The 15011-nt window shown below is 34.6% G+C and overlaps 1 protein-coding gene across 11 annotated transcripts in view; it reads right to left on the reverse strand.

The window, feature by feature from the left end:
* Positions 1 to 605: 605 nt before the first annotated feature.
* The window catches only part of LOC100649298 (SLIT-ROBO Rho GTPase-activating protein 1), a 42141-nt gene continuing 27735 nt past the window's right edge, over positions 606 to 15011 (reverse strand). For 9 of the 11 annotated variants that reach the window (XM_012311842.3, XM_012311846.3, XM_012311843.3 and 6 more), the window contains 12 exons: positions 10797 to 10980; positions 9976 to 10141; positions 9157 to 9381; positions 8526 to 8654; positions 7418 to 7648; positions 6800 to 7075; positions 5969 to 6564; positions 5556 to 5777; positions 5399 to 5469; positions 5136 to 5316; positions 3977 to 4250; positions 606 to 2001 (listed from right to left, as the gene is read on the reverse strand). In XM_012311842.3, coding sequence (XP_012167232.2) covers positions 976 to 2001; positions 3977 to 4250; positions 5136 to 5316; positions 5399 to 5469; positions 5556 to 5777; positions 5969 to 6564; positions 6800 to 7075; positions 7418 to 7648; positions 8526 to 8654; positions 9157 to 9381; positions 9976 to 10141; positions 10797 to 10980 — 3581 coding nt within the window. In that variant the 3' untranslated portion in view covers positions 606 to 975. The remainder of the gene's footprint in view (positions 2002 to 3976; positions 4251 to 5135; positions 5317 to 5398; positions 5470 to 5555; positions 5778 to 5968; positions 6565 to 6799; positions 7076 to 7417; positions 7649 to 8525; positions 8655 to 9156; positions 9382 to 9975; positions 10142 to 10796; positions 10981 to 15011) is intronic. The other 2 variants (XM_012311848.3, XM_020864309.2) reach the window with 1 other exon arrangement.

The raw sequence follows: 15011 nt of genomic DNA on the forward strand, positions 1-15011 counted from the left end.
TAATAATAATAATAATAATAATAATAATAATAATAATAATAATAATAATAATAATAATAATAATAATAATAATAATAATAATAATAATAATAATAATAATAATATTAATAATAATATTAATAATAATAATAATAATAATAATAATAATAATAATAATAATAATAATAATAATAATAATAATAATAATAATAATAATAATAATAATAATAATAATAATAGCTCGGGATTTAAATCCCGAAATCATCTCACTCATTCTTCTTAAGAAACTAATTCCTAAAAAAGGTTTTCTTTTTTTCTTGTTTTGTTTAAAACTCATACTTACTCGCGTGCGTTTTTAAAGGAACATCAAATACGTTTGTTGCAAACATTATACTGATAACACGTTGAGAAGAAATATTCTTTGCAATAAATTACAAATCGTCCAACGTACAAAATCATCTGGCTTTTATCTCTCTCGCTCTCTCGTTCGCGCTTTCTCGCTCTCATTCTCTCGCTCTATCGACGAAAAACTACTTAATCTCGAAATTATATTCTTTTTTTTGTTTTTTCTTTTTCGATGTATTTTTCTCGCTCACACATTTCTCGCATCGTTTTTCAATCATCGCTCGATGACTAGAAACATCGTTTCGCGGGTCATTTGGTAAAAAAATTATGCGAAAATGGAAAATAGTCGTAGAAAAAATAAACTCGGCCCGAGGACAGCATCAGACCTTTTATACGCAACGTTCACTGGCTGAAACTAAACTCACGTGACCCGTTCCATATCAAGGAACGATGCTGTCCGGCTTTCCTTTCTTTTTTTGGGTACTGTAACTAACACACTTCGTGTCCTTGCGATTTGGGCGGAGTAACTGGTCAATGGAAAGTCAGTGGCAAATCTACGCGTCTGGAAATCTTACTCAAACACGCATGGGTTGCTGAAAATAAATATTTCCTCGCTGCTAAAAACTTCTCTGTAATACCCTGGGTTAGCAATTAATTGGTTTGTTCGGCGCTCTGCGCTTGTTTCTCGATTTTCCTCGCGAGCTCAGGACTCATGTGCGGATGTGGGAATGGTAACACCGGTTTTCTGAGAATTGTTGGCTTCACTTTTATCTGCGGTTTGAACGAGGACACCTGGCTGCCGCCTGTTAGGTGCATATCTGCAAATTTCGCCACTATTTTGGGGGTCGAACGTGGTGGAAGAGGTGATCTCAAAGGCATTGAATCCGAGATCTGATTGGAACTTGTCGACCTAACAATTTCCTCAGACTCTTGTTCGGGATCGTGTTCGGTCTCCATACGTTTTAACTTTGACGCGTCAGGATTCGACTTGGTATTTTTCTTTAGAGTGCATTGGTTCTGTTTAGCGAATCGTTCTGCAGCTGTGCTCATGTCAGGGGACTCAGGACCGCCCGTTGGCGATGTAGCCGCTTCGGCACGAGATGGCTGAGTTGGCGTCTCTTCGTCAGAGCTGCTTAGACTGCTCGATGAAGCAGACTTTTTACTCGCATCCTGTGCCGATAAAGGCAGATCCATTACCAAATCCGGTGTATGTTTCTGACGCATTTCACGGAATTCTTGGGAGGCACGGAAAATTTTATGATTAGGAGGCGCAGGCGGGTTCAATTGCGTTTGCGACGTCGCTCGTCTTTGCCAAAGCTCTCGATTCGCAGAAAACGTCGGCTGTTCCTGAGGTTCTTCATTTTGAGAGATAGTATTGCTTGTTTGAAGAGAATTCGCAGTCTGCTGCACAGTATCACCCATGCTTTGTGATTTCCAGTGTTGTTTTCTACTTGTTCCACGCTTTGATCCGCCGTCTAGGCTCATCAAGGAAATACGTTCTGCTTCTTCGCTAGTATCTTCGTTGCGTTGTTGTAATGACTCGCTGAAGTCTGATATCTTCTCGTTTTCAGCATTATTACTAATAATGACTGGCGTTGTGTCTGCACGATGATCAGAAACGAAGATATGCTTCTCTTTTTCTGGTGTCGATACCTTTGCTACTCGAGATGCACATTCCTGAAAATAGTTGAACAACGTGAAACTATTGTAGATTGTAATATAGACGTTTAAAGAAGCATTTATGGTGAAATGTTTTGTTACGTAGTGAATGGGAAACTAGTGACGCTCTCCAAATTACCAACCACGTTTGTTGCAATGAAATGTAAATTATTTTCTGTGTTGTTATTGCGTATGTAGTGCCCTGGAATTTTGTTACAAATTGTTATTTTTACAATTTATATTTATTATATTATAAATAGCTATAGTAAGAACCTACTACTTTTTAATTGAACAAAATATGTTTAAAAAGAATTATTGAACTAAATCCCACATAGATAATAAGTATAACACAGAAAATTTTTCATTCTCTAAAATAAGTGATACATATTATAAAAAGAAGAGAAAAGATAAAATTATAATACAGTAAATAATAATGAGAGATATATTCTAATTTAGATGATTAATTTTTTGCGGATTTTATAAAATAATCTTGAAAACGGTTCAATTTAATTTTAGTGACTTCCACAATTTTTTAATGTAGATAATACCTACATGTTTATTTTATATTATTTTGTAAATATAAGTCAATTAATAGTTGAAATCAAATTTTTGAATCTTCTAATTTAGAATATCTCATAAATTGGTCAGAAGTAATTTGCAGGTTTTAGACGCGTGTACAAGAATATGAAGGTATAATATTTATATAAATGATTAAAGTGGATATCTGCATGCATTAATATGGGAAGAAGGAAATGAATAAACACAAGTGCATAAGAACAATATTCATACCAAGGTAGAATTAAAAACTGCTCGTAAAACTGGCAATGAGTAGGATGAATACAAGCAGGCAAACATGTAAACGTGACAACAGCCTTGCACTGATACCTATCTGTCTAGAGATGCCAACGACGAAGTTAATTATTAACTGATCTGGGTGGGTGAGACACTTGTTTACTCACCTCAAGCCAAAAGAATATCCGCTGGAGAAGTAGGCTCTGCGAGTAGCATTCCATTTTGGTTTCATCTATAGACTGAAATTGTTTTACAGAATGCTAGGATTCACAAACCAACTGAACTGTTAAACAGAGGCACTCCTTCAACGAAACGAAAAACACAAATGACAGAACCACACGACACTTGGCAGCAGTTTTATCGAACAGTTTTTAGTCCGTTTCGCCCACTACCTATGTATGTGAAACTTTTCTTGTCAACTAAAAGCTGACTAAACGTATATCTGGAAAAACCATCCCAACTATTAACATCGAAAGTCGTAATCAGTATAAAAAATGAAAAAAAAAGTACATGACGCAAGACAACAAAAAGGATACAGGCGACACAAGACAAAGAGACCAAGGCACATGCAGCAACAAACATGTATATATTTCTATTTTATTTACAAATATATCATACAAATGATTACAGCTAATTGAAATAGTACTATTTCGAAGTAAATTAAACTTAACAATAGCCTTAGGTTCATGTCTCCTATTTTATGAACTTACTATAGCGTGAGAGAAAATCTTCGAATCTTAAAAGATCACAGATTCTGAACCCAACGAAATCTATCATAAAAAATCCAGCGACCCTTTTAAAGTATAAAAAAAAAAAACAATAACGATACTGGTTCTTATAAAATTTCCATTATATTTCCACAAAATTTCCGAATTAATGTGGTTATTTATAATCTTATATCCATTTGAACAAAGAAGAGACTTTGTAACAGATTTATGATCCCACGACATAAAGCGATGCTGCTTTTCTATTAAATGTGTGTGGTGTACAGGCAACAAGTCTGCGTCTTTAAAATGTGCATTCCAATCTTTCGCTGCTACTGCACTTAAGAAAGACGAATTACAGCACAATAGCCATGCACTTGTGCTTAAAAGTTCAAAAATCTTCCGAGTGCGTCGCAGAAAATGTACAAGCAGACGAATGTATGAAAAGAAAAAAAATCGAACAAGATATATTAATACTAAACGGTAGTTTCCAGTACCTCTCGACTGATGATTGGTTGTGCTGAGATGCAAGGGACATTTGTCACGACTGCTGGAATAACACCACTGTTACTGCTATTGTCTGTTGTGATTATATTTGCGGTTGACTGCACGTCGGACGTAGTGCTAGAGGGCCAAGTAGTCGGATTTCCAGACGGTCCCATCAGCGGTGAATTGTTACTTGAAAGAACACTATCGGCAGAGCTTGAAGTCCTTCTTCGCATTGATTCTTCACTCGACGACTTCAGGAGTTCCTTTTCACGTTCTTCGTCCCTGAACAAAAGATACAAGTATTTTTATAAAATGAAGTTACATAAGGAAATAGGCAAGCAGAGCTGCATGACAAGCATTCCTGGATCTATAAAGAAACTTTTTGAGCCTGGAAGAATTATACAATGAATTATAATAAATTTCAACGTAGGTTTAACAAAACCTAAATCTTACAACAAGAATGTTAGAAAAATCCCTCTGCAATATGTATATTGCTGTCGTGGAGATTACCAACAACTTAATGTTATAAAAATGATGTTAATTATCAAATGCATCATTGAGCATCTAAATAATATTATTTGTTTTGTAAAGCATATGTTATAATATATACGGATATTGCGTTAAAATAAGCGAAATTATTCCAATGGTGTATGGTCAATTTAACGAACACTAAATATGTTAATGAGCATTTATTTTTACGTCTTTACCTACCGCTCAAGGAATTCGTAAACGTTTGTGAACCATTTACGTGGCCGGTGGATACAAGACTTTATACTGAATAATCATGCGAAAACGAAAAGGATTTGAAAGCAGTGGAATTAATCAAGTCTCCGTGCTTTCTTACTCCATATTTAATTCTTTCCATAAGAAGTCATATATCCCATTTTGAAATAATAATAGTTCCATAAACAATAATCATATGACAAATCAGATATTCACATGGAAAGAACTAAAAGGGAAAGAAGATACATTCATCAAAAGAAAATTATATTGAGAAAACATTTCTAACAGCGAAATCTATAAAGAAGCTTTTCCTTTTATCTTAAAAAGCAAGCATATGTCATCCAAATTTCGTTCCCTTTGGAATTGCTAAATTCAGCCACTAGGTTCAACAGAAGACATTCTCGAAGGAAGTAATTCACCACTGCGTGATTAAGTCGCACTTACTTTATCTTGATCATAATATATTTATCGGGAATAAGCCCCTCTCTACCGGCCAAGGCACCTCGCCACCAGTCATTACTGACTTGTGTGTATAGAGTCAAGGTATCTCCCTTTTTGAAGCTTAACTCTCTTTCGGACCTTGCATTGAAATCGAATTGCGCTGTGGCTTCGAGGTTTTCCGATTCTGGGAATACACAAAACGAACGTAGATCGCGCTGTTGGATTCCGAACAACTACACAACTATTACATATTTGGTTTCACTCACCATCCTCAGATGGATACACTTCGGAGTCCATGTCTTCCTGGACCTGGTCCGTCGGCGAATCTCCCACGTCTCTGCATTTATTTTCATGAAAAATCATAAATTGGTAAATTATGGATAAAATATTCTGTCAGTATAAGATAAGATATTATATACTTACACGTCGTCAGGTTCTCTACTGATGTACTTTTCGTATTGAGTACCTCCAATATCTTCTGGAAATATTTCTTCACAGAACGTGATAATGTTTTTGATGAGTTCGTTCACTTGGTTCTGGTATTGTACTTGGTCCTTGTCTTCTGGAACAGGTACCAAGGTGGGGCCGAAGCAAATTGCTAAGTTGTAAGGATCCATCATGTTTTCATCCGAAAATTCTGAGAGGCTGTTAGTAAATAAAGAAATGTTTTGAATAAAATTTAAAGGGATTTCTCAGTTGTTATCTTTTTAATCTTCTTCAAGCAAACACATACAAAATATTAGAGACTATAAAAAACAACTTTTTTTCTTTAAATTCTAACATGAAAATTCTTGCTATAAATTTTACTTAATTGATAATTGATATAATGTACTTACTGATTAAGAAAAGCGAACAAGTACCGCATCACTATGACAACTGGTCTTGGAAGACTGGAAATCAGTTCCTTCATCTTGTTAACAAACTCTTGCTTCGATTCTAGTTGTGCTAATTCCATTAAATGTTCGAAGTAAATAATAGGAAACAGTGGTTCCCTTAGTTCTCTCAAATAGAGCTTCAACACACCGGCTACACTGTTAATGTCGGACGCATCAGTGACATCGGCCAATGGATCTTCTCCCCTTTCGAACCATTCCCGGAAATTGTTAATTTCTACCTGGGAGCCCGAGACTCGGAAAATACCTTGATGATGAAGACCATATAGATTGATCACTCTAATGCAACTTTTCATGATTAAAGGTATCTCTTGATTAGTGCTTTCCAAATATTCTTCCAATGAGCCACCGAATAACTTTGGTTGGCCGTTCATCTGCAATCTACCAATTCGTTTTCTCCGAGCTTGTTTTTGCTTCGTTGTTGATATCGATGGATTCGGGCTAGCAGTCGAGCCATCTAACAGGCTTTGTCGAATGTATTCTTGCTTTGCGTCTAACCTAGCTATTCTTGATGTTCCAAGAAGGTATTCCCTGAATTTCTGTAAAAACGTTAACAATAAGTTTGGTAACAGCTAGTTAAGTAACAATAAATTAATATTCTATATTCTCTATTTATTCTATTAATCCCTAATAGCCATTCTATAAAAAAAAGGGCCTTTATTACCCTAAGAATTTTCCTTATTCCCAAATTCATTATATTCAATATAATTAACCCCCATTCCATTTAATTTTTCATTATCTGATTAAGTAATTATTTTAATTAGTCGAACTTACCGTGAGGTAGAATTCTTCAGTTTCCTGTCTATCTGCTCTGAGCTTAATTTGCACAGTTTCTGGTGGCCTGGAGGTGGGAACAGCGTTCTCACCAAAGTATCTGGAACAGTCGTAATCTTTCGCGGTTAACATCTCCAATAGACTAGCTTCTGCTGTCTCCAAGGTTTTCCAAACTTCTTCAGATTCTGTTCTCAAAGATGTCAGTCTTTGTTGCAATTGGGACAATCTTTGTTCCATCTCAGCGTGTAACAATTTTTGCAGTTCCGGTTCTGGAGTCTATGAAAATAAATTGCAAAAGATAGATTAATAATTAAAGTATGTTGAAAGTTGAAAGTATCATTTGCACACGTTTTCACTAGTTTTTATGTATATGAAATGTAGGATATATCCCCAAAACTTAATTTTTTACAAAACTTATTTTTAAAAAATACAAAACGTACCTTTTTTGAAGTTATATAGAATGTTTCAAAACATGAATATAAGAATAAATTTAGAATATAACAATAATTTTATTACTATAATTACATCAAGATTAATCAATTATAAACTTGTTCTCTCATGATCTAAATCGTTCGAACGTGATCAAATGATGATTAAAAAAAAGAAGAATTTTCATACTTCAAGTACCTCGTCCCCTCGTTGACCTTGGAATTCAAACTTCTTAGGTATCATGAAAGCAGAATGATGAGATTCTAAAAACCTCTGTTTATCCGCCCTCGAGTCTAGAGCACCAACACATGCTGCCAATTGTTCAGCACCGGATTGCAGCGAACGTTGCCTACCTTCCTCTGCGCTACAATGCATCAGCAACGCTCTTGCTATGCAATTGTGAAATCCAAAATCCATACACTGAAAAAATACCGAGAATATTCAGTCTTTAGGATATCTATATTTCTTATCCTATATTTATATATTACAGTAAATAAAAAGACGAGAATATTTTCCATGCACATATATGAATTTCTTTTATTATAAAAATATAAAAAAAATAATATATATTACATTTATTTCTAGAAAAATTTGCACAAAATTGGAATGGAACTCGAGAGACTGGAAGAACAATGACCAGATCTTTATTGGAACAAGTGAATGCAATTTTTTCAAGGAGATTTATTTATGTACATCTTACTCAACAATCATTTAACAAAGAAACAATTAGGAAAGGCGATTAGTCCTTTCAGTTGACTAAACCGATTCACTGACCCATTATTGAGTCACGTGTACGGTATCGAGAAGCCCGTTTAGTGCTCTCTTAAGTCATGTTCAAGTTACTGCAATTAGTTCATAGATTGCGTGTCAAATATGCATTCAAGCATTTTCCACATTAAAGTTTTGCATTTTTAAAACAATTAGTGCGGAACGCAAATGTACAGTAGCGTGATGCATGTAATAAGTTTTCTTTGAGTTGCTAAATATATTTTGTAATAATTGTTGCAACGTTCTATGTTATTGAGTAAAAGTTTTAGATCACTGATCCATATAATTGTATTGACTTTTAATATAATAACAATTTTTCTATTGGTTTATATTTGAAAATTTTTGTAAATTGACCAGAAGCTATTTTCAAAACTAGTATATAATTAGTATATAACTAGTATATAAGAATAGATATAACAAATAAAGCAGCAAGCTCCAAATATTATCTTTGTCTCCCATTCATCAAAATATTATGATTTTTATAGAAGTTATAAGTATTTTGTTCTTTTCTTTGATTATTAGAACTTACATCGATGAGATCTGATAGGTCGTCCACAAAGTACTTGTGTATTGTCGTATTGGATGCCTCCAAACACAAAATGTACTCGTTTCTTGCTTTCAACGCCTTTAGCTTCGCTTCTTGATACTTGACCTTCCTCTGAACAGAATGAAAAGTATACATGAGTTCAATCAATTTTAATCAATACCGTCCTTTTATCTGTGGTATTCATTTCTGACAATCAAAATCCCCGAAACCTTCAACTTTTGCTGCACCTCTTCGATCCAACAAACTTAGACAATCGCACAATCTACCCTACACAAAGTTCTTCTCTAAAACTAGTAATGGTAAGGCGTGAAATTTTGACAGGGAAATGAATGAAACGGAGCTTTATTCATCAAGAGAATGCATAGATAGCTGGTGGCCTCGGTTCACTATCCTCCATGTAAGAAGAACGTGGCGGAAATTGATACTCGCGCATCTTGAAGTACACTCGACCTCGCCAGGGTCAGAGAAGCAAATAGAAAGAAAGGTAGAAAGTAAGAAAAGAGAGGGAGAGAAAAGGACAGAAAGCTGAAGAGAGAATAGAGAGGATCGAGAAACACGGGCGAGTAGCGAGAGCAGCCAGCGGCTTGGCCTTGATTTCACATCGCCAACCCACCTTGTTCACTTCCTTTTCCATGAGCTTGTATTTCTTGCTACGCGCGAGCTTCTCGGGCGGGGCATTCGCCACCTCGAGCTTGCTGCGTTGTTGTTCCGCCACACGAAGCTTCGTTTCCGCTTGCCGTGACCCCGTCTGGTATGTCTGATACGTTTTCATCGTGGTATGCAGCTCGTCCAACACTCGAAGGATCTCCTCGTGCGTCTCGTAGCCTATTTCACGGCACTGAAATCAATCGGATTGGACGACCGTCATTTTTAATGATTCCTCTGATTATGCATATCCGTTCGTTGATATAAGCATCCCCCTAAATCAACGCCAAGTACATATATTCATGACGGTAGTAAGATTTGTAGATGCGTATGTGTGATATTTTTAATATGAATATTTTACGTTGATTCTAGTTGTTGGATCTAGCTTCTTCGACGAATAGTAAATAATGTATTTCTGATAAAAAGGACATAGTAACATTGAAGCATAAGTGGGCGCACCAATTGTTAGATATTTTTATCAGTCTGGAGGAGCTCCAAAGTGAGATGTCTCGAACTTCAAGTTGCAAATGTTATTTATAAATTGATATCTAGAGCTTTTAGTTGGAATACTGTATTAAAATTACATTATAGTAACTATTCTCTATCGCTTTCTACTCTATAGTAAATGCTGTATTGATAAAAATTAATGTACAAAAGACCTAAATACATCAAACTGTATTTTTCCACGTTCTTCGATCGTATAATATTATTTATAACATTTCATAATTGCAGACAACAGATCATAAATGTATTTTGCAAGATTCCAATGGTACTGGCTTATACTCACACGCTTGTATATCCGTTGAACATCTTCCATCACCTGATTGAGACGACCGACGAGATGTGTGCTGTACACTTCTGAAAGAGCCGCATGATCTCTGCTTAAGGACTTGGTCTCGTTGATAAGTTGTTGCCAACAAGCATAACTCGAGAATAGGGGCCAATGTTCTCGCCTAGGAATTGTTTGCTGTTAGCTTGATCTACTTACTTCCGACCATTACTACTTTATCACCAATCTACGCATCTATCTATGTACTTTAATAAACCATACTATTCGAAACAATTAAATGATCGTTCCCCGTGTTGTTACTTTGATCTGTGTACCCACTCGTTCTGTTCGTAGACTTTTTGATAATTCATAAAATCAATTTTTATTATCAGACCGTAGATTTTTATGCACTTCTACATTTTTATATATTTTATATATTTTGTAATAAATTTTCTGCTTCGAATATTTATATATTTTTGTATATCATATGCATTGCATATATTTTTGCACCTTCAAATCTCCCATAAGTGCATAAAAATCCGCAATCTATTTATTACAAACTATCTGTCTATCAAACCTGTAGGACTTCCTTACTTTTGTTTGCGTGGTTCGTGAAATAAAATGGACGATAATAGCACACACTCCTTAATTGTTTTCAACAGTATATTAATTATGGAGAAAGAACCCAATAGCACTAGATTATTATTCTTTGTTCATTCAGAAACAAATAGTCTCTTAATTTAGCAAAAAAGAAACCAGTGCTATGTATATATGTAGATAACGTAATGATAATGTGAAATTGTTAAAAACAAAGTCTAAAGAGAAGATAAGATATGTACTTTTGCTTTTGCTCCTTGTGTCTGAGCTGTATGCTTCTGGCTAACTTGTCGAGGGACTTGCTGTAATCGAGCTCGAGCTCGGCTCTCCTTCGAAAAAAATCCTGAAGCTCCGCCACGATGGCGACTTGGGCCTCCATCCGGATGTCGAGACATCTCAGCTGTTCGTTCAGCTGCAACCGTATGTCTGAAAACAGGAACACGCCACGAATAAAGACTTTCTGCTGGCTCGTTCGTTTTTCGTTAATCGATCGTTCGACCAATCCCGTTTATCACAACCGCATTTCGTGTTACGAACGTATTTGCTACCTTGAAAGATCTACATCCAATCGTGCTTTACTTTTTATTTTCCACACACCTGCTGTCGACTCTTCAACTTTATATTTATCGGAGAAATAGCACATATAAAAGTAATAACAGAATTTTATATAGTTTTATAGTTATTTATACTTTTATCGATTCAAGGGGTTGGTTTGTGGTGGATTCAATGTAAAATATACAAAGTAATTCCTTAGTAAAATGAAACCAGAAATTTAGAACAACATATTTTTATACTATTTGTACTTTCTTAAAAAAAAAAAAAAAAAAAAAAAAAAAAATTAAGTTTTTTCATTTGCTCTTTTTATATCACGATTTCGGAATTACATCATATGTTATACATATTGCATCCTTGTATTGTTATAAGATTATAATTCTCCATTATTTTTGTTTTGTATTAAGAATGAGTATTAAGAAAAACTGAGGGATTGCTAAAAGATACTAACAATAAGTAAAAACAGAAATATCATGTACACGTACATAGATCGTATTCTTTAGTATTACTATTTATCCTTAATTGTAATAGTTGAGGGGGTTTTATTGATGTTCTAATAGGATCGCAAGTATAATGCGAAGTGACCTTTAAAAAATAATATAAATAAATATCAAAGGCAAAAATAAATGGTGTATTTCATATTTGTCTGTTTTGTTGTAATTTCCTAAAGGTCATATGGTATTAAACTTATGATTATATTACCCTAAACATTAAAATTGTAAATTGTTATAAATATCTGTGTTTTTATAACACTTTCTACGTAGAACGATATCTCAGACAATCTCTTTTAATTTTCATTCAGTGATCATTCAATAATTCATTCTGACCTTAAACTCCAATTTCCATAAGAATCTACGGGTGACTATTTTTTTATTTATTCTACAACTAAAGTAAATGAACGATATTTCGAAGATAAAGTTATAAAAATTGAAAAATGTTCTGTCTCTTCAATTTATCCAAGCAAAAAATCAAAGTTGAAGGAAAGAAAAGAAAAAAAAATAGCAATTCAAAGCAGCTGAAACTGACAACCTGTTTCGTTCTATGTATCTGATGCAGTTAACGAATAAAACTCTAAAGTCTAGACTACCCCTGGATGGTTTGCATCTAATCATGGATCAATGAGGGTCATTGTAACGAGTTCATTGAAGAAAAGGCACCCTTCGCAGAGGATTAAACGATTCTTTATGTGACTTTCTGAGAAAGGAATGATACGAACAGTCGAATAAAAAACGGGCGCGTAAAAGCTATAGTTGTTAAGAGTGGAGGAGTTCAAAGAATAAACGATATAAATGATAAAATTATAAAATAAAATCTTTTTAAATTCTATGCGTGACAAAGTAAAAAAGTTATAAGAAAAAGCTTTTACGATAATTTATTTTAACTTTTAGACTATGACCATTAATGTTGACTAGGCGGTAATGTATAAGTAAATAAAATCAGGTAATACGAGAATTTATTTCGTCATTTATCTGTAAACATGATAAAGCATGGTAAACTGGAAACGAAAATTAGTAATAAAATATATCATTTGCTATTCAAATTCCTTAAGTATGGATATATTAAAATATAAAGAACAATTTTAAAAAAAGGGGATAAAAAGTTCTAGGAGATATTCGAGAAACTTTTTAACGTTTTTAAGAACTTGTACGAAGAAACTTGATAGCTGAGGGCATCGGGGAAGTACCATGTGGTGTCGTGTATTTCTGAGAAAACAAGAAAAAGGAGTAAAAAAAGAAGGAAGCTGTCCATCGTTGATCTTAGGTCATCCCATATGAACTTGCTTAACTTTTTCCACTCGATTCGAGCGTAGGGCGTATCGATTTTCCGTACTTCCGCGGTGTGATTCATTCCCCAAGTGGCCACGAGATTTTCGACCTCGTCGCACAGGGGCTGAAACGCATGAATCGACCTGCCTACGCCCCTAAGAAGGTAAATAAACGCACTTCGTTGCGGGCTGCCAATATATCGGGTGATTTAAAGTAAAGGTAGCATATCATTTTAGACACTTGAATTCATCGATGACATAAAATGTCCTTTCAAGCATTAAAAATTCACATGACTTGATGTATCAATTGAACAAGGTTTCCACCTGTTAACTAGGTCACTTTTTAATTGGACTCTTCTATAATCAATATAAATGACTATAGATAAATTCATTTCTGTTACGTCAATCTCAGTTCGTGCAGATGGTGCAACTCGTCATTCGGATTGCCAATCTTTTGGATATAATATTTTCTTTATTTAGAAATTCCCTATCTCTTCGTGATTTATTTTATTCCTGTAATATATATAATGGAATCGACACATTTTTATGTATGATATAATTTATTCTTAACAGAAACGAAACGAGTCGTATGAAAAAAAGAGATAAGGAAATTCTAAATAAAGAAAGTATTATGTTCAAGAGATTGGCAACACGAACGACGAGTTACACCATTCTTGCCACGTGCAGCCAAATCTCCATGTGACACCGTGCATTCCAAATCTTCACGAGAGTTCCCCGAATCACTCTTCGCTCGTAACCGATACCCTGGCAAAAACATTCTCTCGGTCTCAATCATAGTCCCTGGCTGCTAGAATTACACAACCGAGCGATAGAATTTCAATAATACGTTTATAAAAAAGAGTAAATAGATAAATGCAAAATGTACGAATAAATGTGCGTTCGTTGAACGTATTTATAATGATAACTATACTCTAAAAATTGTTTTGGAATGATGATGTTAATAATTCACAACCAAACTTAATTTAATCCGTAACTATTGGTATCGTCGATACGCATAACAGTTTGGGGTTCGTCTAGTTTCAGAGAAGTCTTTCAATTTCAGCGTACGTCCTTTTAATCTGCATTTTATGGTAAAAACGATAAATAAATAACAGGATATCTCACGTAACTAGGGCAGGCTAATGTATTTTTAAAATAGAGACAGACAGAAATGTCATAAGGCAAAATGAAATGGCATAGAATAAAGGGTATTCTGGTGTTAATTTCATGTATTTTTATCCATTCGTACATTCAAACAACGCAATTGCATCTTTTTTGTTAGTGCATGACATTTATTCTATATCATTTCATTTTGCCCTACGCCATTTCTCTCCATTTCTAAGTATTTCAAGGATTACATCGTCCTACCTGCATGAAACACACTTTACATCGCATAAAACATAGGATACGGATTGAAATAAATTCGTAATGAAATACATGTTTATAAGTATAAAATGGGGCTTGGGAAGAAAATTATTCTACCTAACATGTATTGCAAAGATTACTATCACTTTAACTATTTTCTATATTTTTATGTATTACATACATTCTGCACATTTTTGTATCTTCCATAAACACATAAAAATGCATGATCTATTTATAATTCTTCTATTTACTTGAAATGAAAGAATATTTTCCCCAACATAAATATTACCAGAAAATATTATAAAAAAATAAAAGAGGACATATACCAAACTTTAAATCACCCTGTATATCACGGTGCTCATCGATCAGAAACCTCGTAGGGGGAGTAACCGGAGGATGGCGACGAGCGCGTGGCAATTTCCTTTCAGAAACTGTCGGCTCACCCGTTTCCCAACGCATCGTCAAAATATCGACATTTCTACGATAAATTATTTCTACGTTAATAATAGCCGGCGTACTCTTTTATGCTCCACATGGTTATCGAATATTATGTAATCGACCTTAATAATAATAATAACACGCGCGGCGTTACCCGTTCGATTAATGCGTATCGAGTTAACAGTTCTAACGAGCTCCGTCCTGCGTGGATCACTGGTGACCCACGGGCAACTTTTAGCTTCTTTCTCTTCTTCCCTCTTTTCTTTTTCTTTTTTAATGCATACACTAGTGCCGATATATTTTCCTTTTTTTAAACACGTTCGGAGAATGAAACAGG

The sequence above is a fragment of the Bombus terrestris genome, chromosome 9 (assembly GCF_910591885.1).
Source record: "Bombus terrestris chromosome 9, iyBomTerr1.2, whole genome shotgun sequence".
In the NCBI taxonomy this organism is placed as follows: Eukaryota; Metazoa; Arthropoda; class Insecta; order Hymenoptera; family Apidae; genus Bombus; species Bombus terrestris.